This window comes from Protopterus annectens, chromosome 6.part1, assembly GCF_019279795.1.
Source record: "Protopterus annectens isolate FY-2018-M chromosome 6.part1, PAN1.0, whole genome shotgun sequence".
NCBI classification, from domain to species: Eukaryota; Metazoa; Chordata; order Ceratodontiformes; family Protopteridae; genus Protopterus; species Protopterus annectens.
In genome coordinates this window covers 115,194,764-115,213,062 of record NC_056738.1, presented here as the reverse complement: position 1 = coordinate 115,213,062, position 18,299 = coordinate 115,194,764, and the positions used below count along the sequence as shown (strand labels likewise).

Sequence of the window (18,299 nt, the reverse complement as noted above, 5' to 3'; positions counted from 1 at the left end):
GTGGCTGCTGCACAAATGGAATCTATTGGCAGCCTATCCTGAAAAGCTACGGATGTAGCTAATGCCCTAGTTGAATGAGCTCTAGGTCTTGAGGGTAGTTTTTGATGTCTGATCTCATAGATGAAGGTAATTGTAGAGGTGAGCCATCTAGAGAGGGATACTTTAGTAACAGGAAGGCCCAATTTCCCTTCCGCATATGACAGAAACAATTGATCAGATTTCCTGAATTGTTTAGTCCTAAGTAATATCTAAGTTGGCGATGAACATCCAAAAAATGTAGCTTTTGTTCCGACCTGTTTGAATAGTTAGGGAAAAAGACGGGGAGATCAATAATTTGGTTTAGGTTTACTTGAGAGGAAACTTTAGGTAAAAAGGATGGATTAGTACGGAGGGATACCCTATCTTTGTGAAACACTAAGTAAGGAGGACGACTGCACAGAGCATGGAGTTCAGATACCCTTCTCGCTGAAGTTATAGCTACCAGAAAAAGTGTCTTCCAAGAAAGCAACTTCAGAGAACATGAAGCCACCAGTTCGAAGGGGGGAAGGATTAAGGATGCCAGAACCAAGTTCAAATCCCATTGAGGCGGGGGATCTTTGATTGGAGGTTTGAGAAGAAATACGCCCCTTAAAAAGGCTTTATAGAGTTTGTGAGCCATGATGCTAGACTCCGAGACACCAACATGAAAATTAGATATGGCAGCCAATTGAACTCTAATGGTAGATGCAGATGATCCTAAATGAAAGAGTTTTGCTAGAAAGTCTAGAATAGACTGGATAGGTGCAGTAAAGGGATCTATGTTTTTTTGATGTTGCCCAAAAAGAGAAGCGTTTCCATTTGCTACTATAAATCTTCCGGGTAGAAGATTTATGAGAGGCTATCAAGATATCTCGGACCGAGCGAGATATTGAGGGAAGCCTGGCTAAGGTTGGAATTGGAGAAACCACGCTGTGAGGTTTAGAGAAAGCAGAGATTGGTGCAGCTGACCCGATTGGTGGGTTAACAGATCTGGTACTGGGTCCAGATGCCAAGGCTGCTCCAAAAGGTAACGATGAAGAAACGGAAACCATATCTGTCGAGGCCAGTAAGGGGCAATGAGGATCATTGTCACTCTCAAAGCGATGGCTTTCTGAATTAGTTGAGATATCAGTGGAAAGGGGGGAAAGGCATATAGAAGTCCCCGGGGCCAATCGTGGACTAGAGCGTCTCTGGTGGGATGGCCTGGTAATGGGAAGAGAGAGTGAAGAAGTCGTGACACTTGCTGTTTTGGGGAGTAGCAAAAAGATCGCAGCAAGGCTGGCCCCATCTTAGGAATACTTCTTCTAGAACTGATTTCTTTAGTGACCACTCATGGGGCATGAGAATTGCCCTGCTCAACTTGTCTGCAATAACGTTGGATTTCCCGGGAATGTGCATTGCTATCAGAAAATGCTGAGAAGAGATCGCCCATTGCCAAAGTCTGAGTGCCTCTCGACATAAAGGGTATGATCTGGTTCCGCCTTGTTTGTTGATGTACCACACTACGGACATGTTGTCCGTCTGAATTGCAATAGTCCCAGTGGGAAGAGAGTCATGAAGGGCTTGCAACGCTAAAAGCACTGCTCTCATCTCTAAGACGTTTATGTGCAAGTGGCACTCGAAAGGTTGCCACGTGCCTTGGACTGTCCTGCCCTGATAATGCCCCCCCCCACCCGATCAGGGAGGCGTCTGTTGTCAACGTGGCGACTGGGGGGGGGGGGTGAAGGGTCTTCCTCGGAGAAGTTGAGGTGATGTGATCCACCAAGACAGTTGATTCTTGCATGATTGAGTTGTCAATATGGTATGGGACATCGAGAGCTGTTGAAAGGACCATTGAGTAAACAGCATCCATTGGAGGATCCTCATGTGGAAGCGAGCTAAGGGGAGAAGGGGAATAGCTGCTGCCATGAGTCTTAACACCTTCAAAACTAGTCTGGCTTTGACTTTGTTGCATTGTAAGAGAAGGGAAACTTGTTTTTGAATGTCTGACACTCTCTGCTCTGTGAGTCTGGCTGAAAGATTGAGTGTGTCTAAGGTGGCGCCTATAAAGGTAATAGATTGACAAGGTGACAAGGCAGATTTTTCGAAATTTATTGAAATGCCTAGAGCTTGGCAAGATTGGATAGTGAAGTCCCTGGATAGAAGAAGCTGATGTCTGGTGGTGGCGGTAAGGAGCCAGTCGTCTAAATATGGAAACACCTTGAATCCTTGACGTCTCAAGTGAGCCGCAACCACTGCCATGCATTTGATAAACACACGGGGGGCTGTAGTGAGACCAAAGGGCAGGGCCCTGAACTGGTAGTGACTGGCTCCCAGCCTGAAGTGGAGATATCTCCTGGAGCGTCTGTTCATCTTGAAGTGGTAGTACGTGTCCTGAAGATCTATTGAGCACATCCAATTGTCCTGACCCAAGAAGGGTAGAATGGACTGTAGCGTGACCATCCGGAATTTTGTTTTTCTGACATACTTGTTTAAGTAGCTGAGATCCAGTATGGGTCTCCAATCCCCTGTTTTCTTTGGTACCAAAAAGAATTTCGAGTAGATTCCGGATCCTTGCTGGTCTGCTGGGACTGATTGGATAGCTCTTTTTGATAGCAGCTTTGAAATTTCTAATGCTGCTTGTTCCCTTAGACTGGGTGGAACGTCTGGAAGGGATCCTTTGGGTTGGGATGGGATGTGAATAAAGGGAATTTTGTAACCCTCGGATATGATCGACTGTACCCATTTGTCTTGAGTAAGGGAAAGCCAGGCTTTTGGGTACAGGGATAACCTTCCCCCGACTGCCTCCGAAGGTGGACAGCCGGGCATCCCCTCAGGGATGCTGAAAGGGTTTATCAGAGAACATTTCTCTACTACCCTGGTTTTGCAGACCTCCTCTGCCTCTAGGGCGGCGTCTATTATTATTCCCCCCTCTGCCTCTAGAGGGGAATCGACCTTGTGCATCAGATGAGACTCCCTCGGATTGTTTACGGAACCACATCTTTCCTCCCCTCTGACCTTTGGGATAGGGTCTAGAAGGGGTAGAAAAATGGACTCCTACGGCAGAGAGAGTCTTACCTTCTACCTCACACCTGGTCAATGTATCCTTCACCTGTGGACCAAACAAGGATGATCCATCAAAGGGAGAATTGGTGAAGGACGCCTTGAAAGGGTCCGCAAAGTTGCATAGCCGCATCCAGGCGTGACGTCGTAAGGCAACACCTGTGCCTGCGGCTCTACTCGCCCCATCTGCAGCATATGAGACAAGCCGCATGGAGGAGTTAATGATGGAATTCAGGGTTGCCAACTGGGAGTTCATTCTGTCTTGGAACCCCTCAGCTGTAGGATCCTTTATCACTTCACCCATATCCTTGAGTAAATCTCTCTGGAGATGAGTGAAGTGGCATAAGTAGTTCAGCGACTGCATTGAAAAGGTCGCTGATGAGAACATCCGCTTACCGTACCTGTCCATGGTCCTAGATTCCTTATTAGGAGGATGGACAGGAACCGAAGGATTGGCTAACTCCTTCTTAGTGGCCGCAGCCACCACCATGGCATCAACGGGGACACCTTTGGATAAAAAATCTTTATCTCTAGGGGCAGTAATAAATTTAGATGGCCTCCTCGGGGTGGGTTCCACTGAATCAGGAGCCGTCCAGGCCTTCCTTGCCACCACTTCCATAAGGGGGTCAAAGGGAGGGGACACCCAGGAGGTAGAAGGGTGAGAGCCAAACGCCTCAAGATACACTGACTCATCCTCCGAAGGGTTAAGGGCTGGCCACTTCCCCCTCTGTTTCAGGATCTCAAGGATGTCAGCAAAGGAGACATCCTCAGAGGGGGATCGAGGGGAACCTTCAGATTCCTCTAAGTCAGTGTCAGAGGTGATAGACTCAGGGGAGTCAATGTGCTTCCTCTTGCACTGCCTCTTCCTAGGGGGATCTCCTACCGGGTCAGGAGAAGCCTCGGAAGAGGAGGAAATTCCCAATGGGGAAACTTGAGGAGTTGGCTCTCTGCGGTCTAATGCAAGGGGGTGGGTAGAAATCACCGCAGGCACTGTAAATGGAGGGGCTGATGGAGCCGACTGTGGGGCAGACCCTGGTTCTAGCATGCTCCGCATGACCTCGAAGGCACCCCTATCAGGCAAGGCCGGAGGTCCCCGCTCCGAAGAGACAAGGACCCCCCCCCCCGGCACCGACAGGGACGGCTCCGACAAGCCCTGGCTCCGAACTCAAAGGAGTCGGAGGAGGAATATATTGGGGAATGGAAATAGCCACTGACTGCTGAGTCGGGCTATGCAGCATTTGGGCCAGTCCCTCGGACTTGAGAAGTCTACTCACTACCCTTTGCAAATCGTGGTCAGATAGCCTGGAAGACCGTGAGGAATGTGTTCTATGGCTCCGTTCAGAAAGAAGAGGGGATCCTGGCGCCGAGTGCACGGAGCCAATAGAGGGGCATCTAGAGCTCTTCCTAGAATGTTGCTCCGATAAGAGTATCGGAGCCAATGGAGTTTTATCAACCTCGGCTCCAGCCAGAGCCGAGGTAACAGTATGAGGCTTGGAAACATTGGCTCCGGCCAGAGCCGATGTCGAAGCAGACTTTACATTTCCAGAAGTCGACTCAGAAACCGGAGCCGACTGTTTGGAAGTTTTAGAAGGCTTCCCCGACACAGACTGAGTCGGGGGGCCTTCAGGCTTTAATAAGCCACACAAGATTAATTTATTCTTACGTTCCTGCAGGACTCTAGGGCTAAAACCATGGCAAACAGCACAAGAGTCCTGCAGGTGCAAAGGTCCCAGGCAATACACACAAAAAGTGTGACCGTCTGTCAGAGACATTTTCTGACAGCATGAGTCACACTTCTTGAAGCCTGAGACCTTAGATTCCTTAGACATAATAAAAGGTCCAAGAAAAACACACACACACACACACACACACACACACACACACACACACACACACACACACACACACACAGGCCTTAATTAAAAATAAAATATCAGTCACACAAGGGGACTAGAAGGGGCCTAAGGCCTAAAACTAAAGGGAAATAAAAGAAGGAATTAAGGGCAACAAAGTTGTCGAACCAGGAAAAGGGGTATTTAAAACTAAAGGTTTTAGTGAAAAAAGAGTACTAGGGGTCTAAGATTGAAAATTTTAGAATTGAATCTTTGACTAACCTGCCAGAGCCGGTAGAAAAGCACCTCGTCAGCTAAGCGGCAAACAAGATCTGAGTAGTTCCCGCCTAGCATTGTGGGATATAGGGGAGCCTCGAGCCGGTGGAATTAGCTCTCAAGCTTTAGTATTGGCCGTGTCGGAGCCGAGGATCGGCTCCGAACCCATCCAGCAAGAATGAAGGCGAGATAGACAACTTAACATTGTTTAGTTCATCAATATAATCACATACACTTTCATCTACCTTGTGGCTATGATCACGAGACTTCTTTCTGTAAGCTTCAGGTGTTAACTTAAAAATTGTAATAAATAGTGCTTAACTTGTTCATAGTTTAAACAATTAGTATCAGACACTTTAGAAACAAAAGTTACAGCTTTACCATGGAGTAAGAAGGTGAGGAACTGTAACCAGACCCCTTGGTCAGCATTATACTGTCCGCATATTCTTTCATATATATGAATAAAACTATCAAAATTATCACCTTCTTGATACTGAGGAACAAGTTTACTGACCTTTATTGCTTCTGGGGTACAGTTACTCCCTTCACCATTACCTCCATGACCCTGGTGAAGAGTCAGCATTTCCTTTTCATGTTGCTTCTGTCTCTCATTTTCTTCATCTTCCAAGTACAGCAGTCTCTCTGCTGATTCTACTTCAACCTCCAAATGCCAGTCTCTCTGCTGAATCTAATTCCAAATGTTTGGACTCCAGTTCAAGTCTCTTTAACTCCAGATGGATTTTTAAGTCCTCTAAGGAAAAGTTGAACTGCCCTGATTCTGAGATCTGCACATTCCCAGTACCACTCTGGTTGTCTTCCTGGTTGCTGGTCTGTGATGCAGCTATAATTAAGGCTGTAATCATTTCCCCTTAGTTAGGTTGGCATGCACCAGTCCTTTGGCTTGGCACATCTCAGCCAACTGGTTCCTTGTCAGCTTGCCATAATCCTCTGCTGACATCCTTGACTGCTTCTCCCTGACTAACTAAGCTAACAAAAAGTAAATAAAACTATTGTGATAAGAAACTCTGAATGTCTACCATTTGGCTGCTGAGAGCAGATATACCTTCTTTACTGACCACTTCTTACAGGCTAGAGAAGAGAAATTCAATATCCACAATGCTGCTCACCAATGTGTGAGTATGTGATGGTCCCACCACTGCCAACCAAATATGTGATGCCCACCACTGCTACCAGTATGTGATGGACACCAATATGTGCCATTCCCATGCTGGGCCAGTAATCAGGGAGCCTGGATCCTCACCACTGACACTAGAGAAGGATGTGCGCTTAGACTACAAATGGATACACTCAGTATTTCCATATGCAGACCTCTCTGCATCAAGTACAACTTCCCTTAAGAGCACACAGGGAACACATTAAGCCCAGGATCTGGATGTCTCTATATCTGTCTCCTTCCAGGTTCCCAATAAGACTTCCCACTGCTACAGCTGTAGGGTTAGGTCCTCAGCTAAATGTCCAAGCCAAGTCCTCCAGCCCCCTCTCTGTAAACCCAATGCTTTGGGTTTCTGCCCCAGGCAGCTAACATACACACACTGAGAGATTTGATTTGCACACACACACCAAACATTCCACAATCAGCTACTCCAAAGCCCTTAACAAAGGGTGTTCAATTATACTGTGTAATATAAATGGTAGTAGTTTACCAAGACGGCTAGGCCTTCTGCAATGGCCCACACAGTGTCACCAAATAAATATATGTACTCTCAAAGGTTAGATACTTTCTACAAGGACCAGCCACAATAAAAGTTTAAATATATTTAATAGTAAATAATAAAAGAACATGAAAATATTGAATATATATTTACAGTAAACCTCAGAGTTGAAATCACAGAAAATACTGAAATTAACACTGATGGACATTCTCATACAAATAAAGAAAAACACTCTCTAAACTAAGCTTCACTATATTCCTGACTGAATCTAAGAGAATTTTACTGTTTCCTACTTAAGTTACTTACTACCGCAAGGAAAGATGCTGTGGGTGAGGACCATTCTAGTCAGGGTCTTGAAAACAGAATACCCAATACTCTGAGATTTCTCTTTATAATATCTAAAATATAATTTCCAAGAAGTCTGGTAGAATGATCTCATGTGGTCACCTGACTCTAGGTTCTCACACTATTCCCCTTTGAAGCTGAGACAGGAATTTAGCATAGTCAGCTACAATGCTCATTCAAATATTTATGGCAGTGCTGATGAACAAAGGCTTTTTTCCCAGACCTATCACCTCATGTCCTATTCAACACTGTGGGGTAACGTTTTAATGGTTTAATAGCTTATTTACATTTCCCTTATTTTTCTTAAAGTAAGCTTGACTGGTGCATTTAATTCAGTTGCAATAATACATGTACATTTCTTTTCATTTCAGCAGTGTGCACTGTTGATATATTTTAACACAAGCAAACTTTACAAATACATTTTCAGCACAAGCATCTGTACAAAGTAGTTTGATATACAAGTGACATACAGTTCTAATACATTTGTAACACAAGCGTCTTGTATAAATCAGTTTGCTATTCAAAGGGCATATCATTCTTTACAAAACTCCAGCTGGCTATGCTGGCACTTGCCCATATTATCACAGTGGGTGTTGTACACCCAGCTATCTTTTTTTATTTTTTAACCTACTTCTGGCCATGATATATGTTAGATAAAATGCAGTCTACAGATCAGTGTCATCTTACTGACATTTTGTGAAAAACAAGCATACATATTTGGCATTTCATACAAGATGCCATATTCTGATAGAGGAATTACAGTTATATTTTATAAATACCATTGCATGCAATGCAGCCATACTTAAAAGCTTCATAAAGTTCAATAAGTCACTGATATATTTAGGCAGCAGATAGGCTGAAATTAGTTTGAATATACAAAAAGAAATTACTGTGAGATTAGACACAGATTCAAAGAATAGGCTGAAATTAGTTTAAAATATATAAAAAATACTCTGAAATCAGACTTTGAATCAAATAATTTTCTTTTTTTATATATATGTTTTTGTAACTGATGAGTGAATCTGTCTCAAAGTGGCACTTTTTTAAGCTGCAATATATTCCTGCCTAGATCTAAAAAGGTAGGTGTTACGGAAGTCATTAGCCCCCCAACAAATGCTATTAACAGAAAGTACAATTTGCTGATGTGGTTGATGAAATGTTCAGTCTGCCATCCTTGTTACAGAAAATGTTAAACTGATTCAAATGGTATAACCTGCTCCTTTCTCTTGCCTTTATTATTCTGATATTTGTTTAAACCCTCACTTTGCTGTCTGAGTAACTTCAACAGCCGAAAAACTGATAATAGCAAAAGTAGTGCATTTGCCAGCTTGATAGGATGGTCTTGGGCAATGCTTATATGTACTAACTTAAACTTTACATGGTTGCAGAATTTAACTGCAAGAAAATGAATCTGATGGTGCTTTTTGTTTGTTAATGAAACTTGCAACTGTATAACACTAACTGATTTAGTGAATGTTGCTGAGCCTTGCAACAGTCAATCTTTTCAGTTAAGCAGCACTAAACCTATATATCTCATGTGTCTCACTGCTGGAGTTTAAACATGCTAAGCTGTCCATTAGTTTGCAAAGCTTTTCCCATCTCTGCTTTTTTGTGTCCTGGAAACTGTTCAAGCAGAGAGTGTTTAAGCAGTAAACTCAGTAATATCAGCCAACTGGTCAAGTACTGTATTTCGTGTACAAGGAAAAGAAATAAATGGTAATCATACTGAATCTTTGCACAGAAAAATAAAAGATGCTCATGAACAGGCTTTACACATTATATATTATAGAGTACTGCTGCAATAGCGTTGTCGCCTCACAGAAAGACGCTGTCCGGTTTGATTCTCAGCTAGAGCGTCTACTGTGTGGAGACATGCGTGAATGGGCGTACCTTCGTTGAAGGTTGTGTGTCAGGGCTGGTAACTTGGCATGTAAAAATCAACTACCAATCATTAGCGGACCGGAGTTCCGCTGTGGCGACCCCTAACCAGGAAAAGCCGAAAGACACAACAACAACCGGCTTCTAAATTGACCGAAGGGTAAAAGGACATCAGAATGCATCCCACAAATAGTACTTATATGCTATTTTTAGGAATTAAAACTTATATCATAGTCCTGTACCCTTACTGCAGTTATGGGTCCATATTAAAAGACCGACCGTTCACAACCAGGAATATGACAACCGTGACACGTAAACACTGAACAGCTGAAACAGCGAAACACGTAAACATCGAAATACGGAAAGCCAAATGTATTTCCTTGGCCAGCAGGGTGATTGTGGGAAGAGGAAATATATCCTTTTCCCCACTGTAGTGCAATCTCGGAGTTGGTATATATAGGTAGGGGGGTGTGGGGGCTTGGCCCCTGCAAAAGTGTGTTTATTGAGGTTTGTTTAAGTAAGTTTTACTCACCTGTATGGCACTGTTGTTTTCAGAAATGTGTTCGGCATTCCGTATTTCGACATTTACGTTTTTCGCTGTTTCAACTGTTCGGCGTTTACGTGTCACTGTTGTCGTATTTGCAGTTGTGAACATTCGGTCTTTTCATATAGACCCACAGTTACTAATGTAACATGCAATCAATAAAGTAAATAATCACTGATTAACAGCAAAGAAAACTTTACCTTTTAAATTTGCAGTTATAGGAATGATGTCTTGGTCTTTTCTCTTGTGGGTTGCTAGGGTTATATAGTATATTGAAAAATGACTTCAGGGCTTCCATTATGAGACATACATCAATTTTCAACATATTCCACAGTCACAAAGTCATACAGTTATTTACAGTGCTCAGCAACAAAGACAGTGAAAGGCATATGCATAAGTCCTACATGTATGAATTTAACCTTCAGTAAAGAAACACAATGGTCATGATATCAGCACATAAAAATCGCATATTTAATATGTAGAGACCTTTGCAGTAACACATAATCTGTTTGGTTATCCTGAGTGTTTTATAGCATCTTTCTTAAGAATATAATCCTTCAGCACATATAATAATGAAGCAGTGATCTCACCAGACTCATTGATCATTATGGTGCAATGATGATTTGAGTGGGTAATCATCATCAAGGCTGGGGAAACCTTACTGATACAGACATTTCATATAGATTTATTAAAAAGAAAATTAACTTTGTAAAAACAACTTTATTGTATGATCAGATCTCTTTATAATGTCATATCTTTGAACATTAATACCATGATGAAGGACAATGTGAGTGTAATTAGATTTATTTTCAAAAACAAATTGTTGTAGTAACTCTGGGACATTAGCTAATCTGAGTGCTGACAATGAAGATACAGTGACCCTAAAGTTATCTAAGCCACAATGCATTCTTCAGATGGTCTTAAATGTAGAGTCAGATTCATCCAACCATCCATCCATCCATCCATCCATCCATCCATCCATCCATCCACAACCCCTTTTTCCCCATTTTGCACATGGGGTCGGAGTGTCACTTCAACAGTGACAATCATTTCAAGCCAAGGTTTACACTGCCAGGTGGCTAGCCCTGCCACATTATTTCATTTGCACCACTCACTCACACATGCACTCACACCTACAGCCAATTTAGAGTGTTCAATCCACCTACTGCATGTCTTGGGAATGTGGTAGGAAACCAGAGCACCGAACAGTCATATGATATGAGAATATTATCATCTATAGGGGATTTGTTATCTACTGAAATTACGTCATGATTTTCTACAAAGTAATTTATTTCAGTGTGATTATCAGATAATATAGAGCAATATTTACATGGTTGCGCTCTTGCTAAAGAATTTAAAACATTTGTGGGGCAAATTAACTTTTGCTCCTAATGTCCTTCTTTTAACTTTCATATTGCAAGAGTCACCATTAATTAATTTCTTTTTCTTGTTAATTAAATGTTTATGTACTACTTCAGAGTATGTAACCTTAGAAACAGGAATTCAAGCCATACTGTTAGTGTCATATTCCCTCAATGATTTATCCAGCAAATTACCAGTGTGAGTGCCATTGCCACTGACTGTGAGCTAACTATGAAAATCAAGTATTCAGTTATAGTCATAGGTTCACAAGTTAATACTAGACTGTTGATCTGGTGGATCATTTGTAGCCTCTCCACATGATCTTACCTGTTATTTACCAAGACATGAATTAATACACAGGATGAATTATTTTGGATCTAGTTATATCTCCTTCTGGTAAAGGCTTGAAGTAGCCAGACCTGGATTGTCCGTCCAGTCATCCAGGTTGGGCTTAAAAAGAGCAAGGAACTATTATCCAAGGGGTGTTTATTCAATAAAACAGGTATCTACTGTGTTAGGTATCTTTCATGGCAACAGGTCCTACTTATATTGCAATGGAAGCTCAGATCCCTTGAACAGATATCTAGGGTTTTATTAGTTTTGTGGATGTAAGAAGGTTGCATAGGACCAGATCTTTGGTTCTCTGCAGGTTATGTAGAGATCACCTCTTAAAAGTCAGTAGGACACAGAAAAGACTGAGAAGTCTTTGAGGTGCGCAGAGTAGCTCAAGGTAGACATGTCTTTGATTGTCTTAAAAAGGAAACACTGTGGTTTCTTGAGCTAGGCCACATGCCTAGATAAGTGCATAACATTACTGTAATTGGCCTGATATGGGAAACATAGAGGGGGATAATGACTTTATTGAATCTAGAAGATATACCCCTGGTGATTAGTCTCACTTTATAAAAGGATTTCCAAACAAAAGTGATAACATGGTGGTTAAAGGATAGGTCATCCCAGGATAGTTCATTTTCAATGGAAGTGCCCAAATCCCTAATGTTAGTTATAATGATTTTTATCATAACCACAAGTACTTCTGTGTAATCAGTGTCATACTTTTAACACACTGACAAAACAATGGAATAGTGTATTTATCTGAAAGACTCTTGAATGAATATAGTGATGATACTATGTTATACATCTGTCTTACCTCCCACAGGCTTTTAAAGTCTTTCTGTTCAATACGAAGAAGCTCAGTAAACTCCCTTGTAACAATAGTGGCATGGCGTGGAATGTTGTCTAAGATTGACTCTCCAAAAGCTGTTCCAATCCCCAGAGTACATATTACAACAGCATCCTTGGAAAAAAATAACATTTTTTCACATTTTCATCCATATGTATCCAGCTAAATTATTGTTTTAGTTCAATTTCATACTGTACCATAGAGTGAGTAAATAGATAGCTGAGGGAAGTTAAACTATGTTATATGTGTTTCAAGCCTGTCATTTAATACAGCACAGAAACTAATGACAAGAAAAACTCTACATGCCAGTATCATTCTGCAATGTACCCTATTCATCTACAAAGGTTCCAAATTTAGTTTATCTCCAACATAAATCAGTTTCTTTTTGCCTGACCCACATGCTATTGAATACTTCTAATAGTATGGCCTCCTTGACACCTTTCCATAGTTCAGTAGAGCCATTATTGATATGCAGAAGATTGTTTCATTGCATTTACATATTCACATTCCAGAGTGATTGTGTTTATCTACTTCATAAATATTCTCCCTTTCAGAAATAAAATGACCCTAACATCAAATGTACACCCTTAAAAGAATTGTGGTTTCTCATTGATCATACTCCCCTTTTTTTCTAGATCCTGAGTCATTCATCATAGGCATTTGTCTCCATTTCTGAAGTGTGTCTTTAAATTCATCAATGAGACCAGGACAGAGTGTAGTATTTTTCTGAAGTTTCATTACTGTGGCAGTCTATTTTCATTATTTTACTGGCACCACTTCTTCGCATACATGAGTGCATTACCAATGCCAAACAAAGATCTGCTGCCTAGTCAGACCACCTATACATCATTCTGCAAGACCATTCCAAAACATTTTTGTTATATTTTAAGAAGGAAATAACATTTCTTTTTTTTCGTGACTTTCCTAAGTTTATATATGTTTAGGCATGATGCATTGTTTGTTCATGTTTTAGTTAAATTAATAACTGTGTAGAAACCTTTTTTTTTATTTACTGACATTTGATTATCTGGAAATCTATTTGGGTAGGTGCCTATTTTCAGTCAAAGTATTACAAAAAGTTTTAAGAAAAAATATTTTATAATCTTCAAAAATAATACAAAAAACATCTGCAGTTTAAATAATTATCCAAATAAGACATAATGTGAAAACATTGGCTAAGAATGGATAAAACCTAGCATGACAATGATTTAATATTTAGAGAAATTTTAGCCAATTTATATAGAAATTAAAGGTAAGTTAGTATAATACAAACAGGAACTGCAATATGAAGTGAGAGAAAAAAAACATTTTTAAGGCATATTTAGATAGAGAGTTTGGGAGAGAGTAAAGCTCCTTAAATACACAGTCAAGGGTCAGAGTTTTTCTTTCCTTCTGAGTTAATACAATATAGGCTTATGGTTTGGAGCACATTTCATGGTGGTTTCCTAGGTGAAAGGAAAAATGCTCTTGGGGAAACAAGATACCTAATGGTCCAGAGACTTCATGTTCATCCAGTGGCAGTGACAACCACAAGAAATGCAGGAGGCCCTGGGTTCAATCTTCAGACAAGGGTCAGAGGTTTCCTTTTCTTATAATTTCCTTCCAAGAAAACTCAGAAAGAAAAGTTCTGCAATACTAAAGGGACAATTAAAAGTATATTTTCAACCCATAAGCTTGTCTTTGGATTGTGGAAGGAATACCCTGAAGAACTCAAATGAATAAAACACATGCACACAGACAAAATACACAAAATTATCCCAAATTATTATTGTGATTATTATGATTATTATGATGATGATGATGATGATGATGATGATGATTATTATTATTATTATTATTATTATTGTTATTGTTGTTGCTGTTGTTTTGTTTTGTTGTTTTTGCTCATTATTTATTAATTTTCTAACTCACTATGCAATTACCTGAGTTATTAGGCAGAGGTGCTTCTTTTTAGGGCCACCACAGGTGCACTATTTAATTAAGTTATTACTATGTAAGCACAGATTGACAGAATAAAACCAAAGCAATTTAAGATTAAGGTTTTTACCAGTCCATATAGTATACTGTTATATTCCTGCTAGTATCCAGAGAGAGATCAAGAAGGAATACATATTTTTTATGTATTATTTATTTATTTGCCATTTGTTAACTGGGTTAGTCTGGCTGGGCAGGTGCCCTTTTTCAACAGAGACCCGAGGGAAAAAATTCTGGAGCATAAAGGCAGCAGAACTAACCACTGAATGGGTGTGCTACTCAATATTTTAACAGTACTAGTACAATTGGGTGATCATACTGAAAATGCTAATATAATGTTGTCATTGCTTTTTACTGATGCTATTTCTCTCCTGATAGAATCATCTGCTACCATTCCCTCCTTGTAAGTCAGTGGTAAAACATAAAGCGGACTAATTGTGCTTTTGTTAGGCAGGTAACATCAGCTAGATAAAAGCAGCAGTGACAAAAATATAGCTAATACGAGCATGTGTATGTTTTATATGTTTTATTATTTTTTAGATTCATCTAATCAAACAAAACAAAAAAGAAGTTATGTACCTACCATAATGTTCCATGTTAGTTGTCCTTCATCTCGCCTTCCTTATTGCTGGATGGGTTCGGAGCCGATCCTCGGCTCCGACTCGGCCACTGTCCATAACTTGAGAGCTCTTTACTGGCTCGAGGCTACCCCCTATCCCAGAATGCCCAGCATCAGCTACCCAGATCTCGTTTGAGATAGCTCACACTAGACATAATCATAGAAGATAATCCATTATTATTAAACCTGGATATACAGTAAATTGTCATGGTTTGCTTGGGAAGCAACTAATAACAAAACAAGTTAGCCAGTGAAACCACTGAAAAATCTCCTCTCAATCCTCGAGGAAGGGGGAAGGAGGGAGGGACGCAAGAAGGAAGGCAATATGAAGGATAACTAACATGAAACGTTATGGTAGGTACATAACTTCTTTATGTTAAGTTGTCCAATCTCACTTTCATTCTTGCTGGATGGGACATCGCCCCTAGCACCTCAATCCTGGGTGGCTCATTGGAACAGACTCTTCAGAACCGTGGAACCAAAGGAAGCCCTGCCCCGGGAGACCACATCTACTTTGTAATGCGAAATAAATTATGAGGATCTACCCAAGTAGCTGCTGCACAAATTGAATCTATGGGCAATCTTGACTGAAACACTACCGAAGTAGCTACTGACCTGGGTGAATGACCTTTGGGTTTCGCTGGAAGATCTTTTTGTCGCAAATGGTAGATATCGGCAATGGTGTCTGATAACCATTTTGACTAGGTTACTTTAGAAACTGGAAGGCCTTCTTTGTTGTTAGCAAATAAAGGAACAACTGATCTATTTTCTCATTTCTTTAGTTCTATGGAGATAGAAATGCAGTTGCCTATGCACATCCAGTTGGTGTAATCTGTATTCTGCCTTGTTGGAATGATTAGGGGAAAAGACAGGAAGTTCAATGGATTGATTCAAATTGTGTTCTGAACAAACTTTAGGTAGAAAAGATGGATTGGTTCTCAGAGAAACTCTGTCTTTGTGTGAAAAACTAGTTATGGAGGGTGAACACATAGTGCATGAAGTTCTGAAACACATCTGGCAGAAGTAATAGCAACTAGGAAGAGAGTTTTCCAATATAGAAATTTCAAAGAATATGATGCTGCTGGTTCAAAGGGTGGCAGTATCAAGGAGGCCAGAACCAAATTGAGATCCCAAGGTGGAAGGGGCTCTTTTACTGGGGGTCTAAGTAGAGATGTACCTTTCATGAAGGCCTTACAGAGTTTGTGAGACATTATGCTTGAGTTAGAAACTCCGATGTGAGAATTTGAAATGGCAGCTAGTTGTACTCTGATGGTAGCAGCAGCTGCACCAGATTGAAACAGTTCTGCTAAGAAATCCAAAACCCAGATCTCGTTTGAGATAGCTCACACTAGACATAATCATAGAAGATGTAAAAGGATCTAACTTCCTGGATTCTGCCCAGTAAGAGAATCTTTTCCATTTGCAGCATAAACTTTCCTTGTAGTTGTCTTATGGGAGGAAACAATAATATCACACACTGCTGGGGAAATATTGAGGAGCCTGGCTAAGATTGAAAGTGGAGTAACCAAGCTGTGAACTTGAGAGATTGGAGGGATTGGTGTAGCCCACCTGACTGGTGAATCAAGAGGTCCAGTACTGGGTCCAGAATCCAAGGCTGGGCTAGAAGGTGGGGGTGAAGGAATGGAAACCAAATCTGTCGAGGACAATAGGGGGCAATGAGGATCATCTTGCATGTTGTACCCCAACAATTTTGCTGTCTGAATGACTTTTGGAATTAGGGGGAAAGGGGGGAAATGCATAAAGGAGTCCCTGAGGCCAATCATTGACTAGAGCACCCCTGGGTGTCTGACCTGGAGGAGGAACAAGGGAGAAGTAGCTGCTACATTTGTTGTTGAGGGGAGAGGCAAAGAGATTGCAGCAAGGCTGGCCCCATTTGCAGAAAATAAGATCCACAATTTCCTGTTTCAGAGACCACTCATGAGGCATGAGGATAGCCCTGCTAAGCCTGTCCACTATTACAATGGATGTCCCAGGGATATGCGTTGCTACCAGAAAACGTTGGTAGGAAATTGTCCATTGCTACAGTCTGAGGGCCCCTCGGCACAAGGGGTAAGACGTGGTTCCACCCTGTTTGTTGATGTACCAAACCACTGACATGTTGTCCATCTGTATTGAAACAGTCCCAGCAGGGAGAGAGTCTTGAAGAGCTTGCAACGCTAGGAGCATCGCTCTCATCTCCAGGATGTTGATGTGCAAGTGGTACTCGTGAGGTTGCCAAGTGCCTTGGACTGTCTTCCCTAGAAAATGCCCCCCAACCCTATCGGGGAAGCGTCCGTGGTCACTGTGGCAACTGGATGTGATTCCATGAAAGGTCTGCCCTGGGTCACTAGTGGGGAGACCATCCACCAGGAAAAGTGTCTTTTTCAAGATTCCGTAATTAGCCTCATGTGACACATGGGTAATTCCTGGAAGGACCATTGTGTGAAAAGAAGCCACTGAAGGATTCTCATGTGAAAGCATGCTAAGGGAACTAGAAGAATGGCTGCTGCCATGGACCCTAGAGCTTGAAGAACATATTTGACTTGAATTCCTTTGCTCCTCAGGAGAAGTGACACCAGTTTTTGAATAATGGAAACTTTTTCCTGAGGCAATTTTACAATTATTTTTCTTCTGTCTAGCTCTGCTTCTATGTATGTAATAGATTGACAGGGCAACAAGGCAGATTTTTCGAAGTTTATTGTGATGCCTAGTTGAGCACAGGATGTGATGGTGTAATCTCGTGCCTCTATAAGTTGTTGCCTGGTGGTAGTAGTGAGGAGCCAGTCGTCCAGGTAAGGAAACACCTGGAATCCTACACGTCTCAGGTGAGCCGTAACTACTGCCATGTATTTGGTGAACACCCTGGGGACTGTGGTGAGACCAAAGGGCAGAGCTCTGAATTGGTAATGACTGGCCCCTAGCCAGAAACGTAGAAATCTCCTGGGCCATCTGTCCATTTTTATATGATAGTATGCGTCCTGAAGACCTATGGAGCACATCCAATTATCCTGACCCAGAAAAGGGAGAATGGACTGCAGTGTTACCATCTGGAATTTTTCTTTTTGTACAGATTTCTTTAATCTGCTGAGATCCAGAACTGGTCTCCAGTCCCCTGTCTTTTTGGGCACTAAAAAGAATCTTGAGTAAGTTTTTGATCCTACTTGGTCTGCGGGGACTTCCTGGATGGCTCTTTTTTCTAGCAGTCTTGAAACTTCTGTGACTGCCTGATCCCTTAGATTGGGTGGAACATCTGGGATGGATTTTTTTGAAACAAGAGGGGGTTGATGGAAGGGAATCTTGCAACCTCCTGATATAATGGATAATACCCAATTGTTTTTTGTAATATTTTACCAGGCAGTTGGGTACAATGAAAGCCTTCCCCCGACTGCCTCCTGAGTTGAGTAGTCGGGCATCCCTTCAAGGATGTTGATAGGGTTTGGAAGAGAATGTATCTCGGTCACCTTAATTTTGTGGACCCCCTCTGCTACGAGGGCGGCATCTGCCATTGTTATTGTTTCCCCCTCTGCCCCTGGGGGAAAATTCACCACGTGCA

The 18,299-nt window shown here is 41.5% G+C and overlaps 1 protein-coding gene across 1 annotated transcript in view; it reads right to left on the bottom strand.

Annotated features, from left to right (window-relative positions):
* The window catches only part of LOC122805261 (rap guanine nucleotide exchange factor 4-like), a 2,335,347-nt gene that overhangs the window by 1,052,033 nt on the left and 1,265,015 nt on the right, over positions 1–18,299 (bottom strand). Inside the window, exon 4 of the mRNA XM_044075349.1 lies at positions 12,121–12,267. Within this exon, the coding sequence (XP_043931284.1) occupies positions 12,121–12,267 (147 nt within the window). The remainder of the gene's footprint in view (positions 1–12,120; positions 12,268–18,299) is intronic.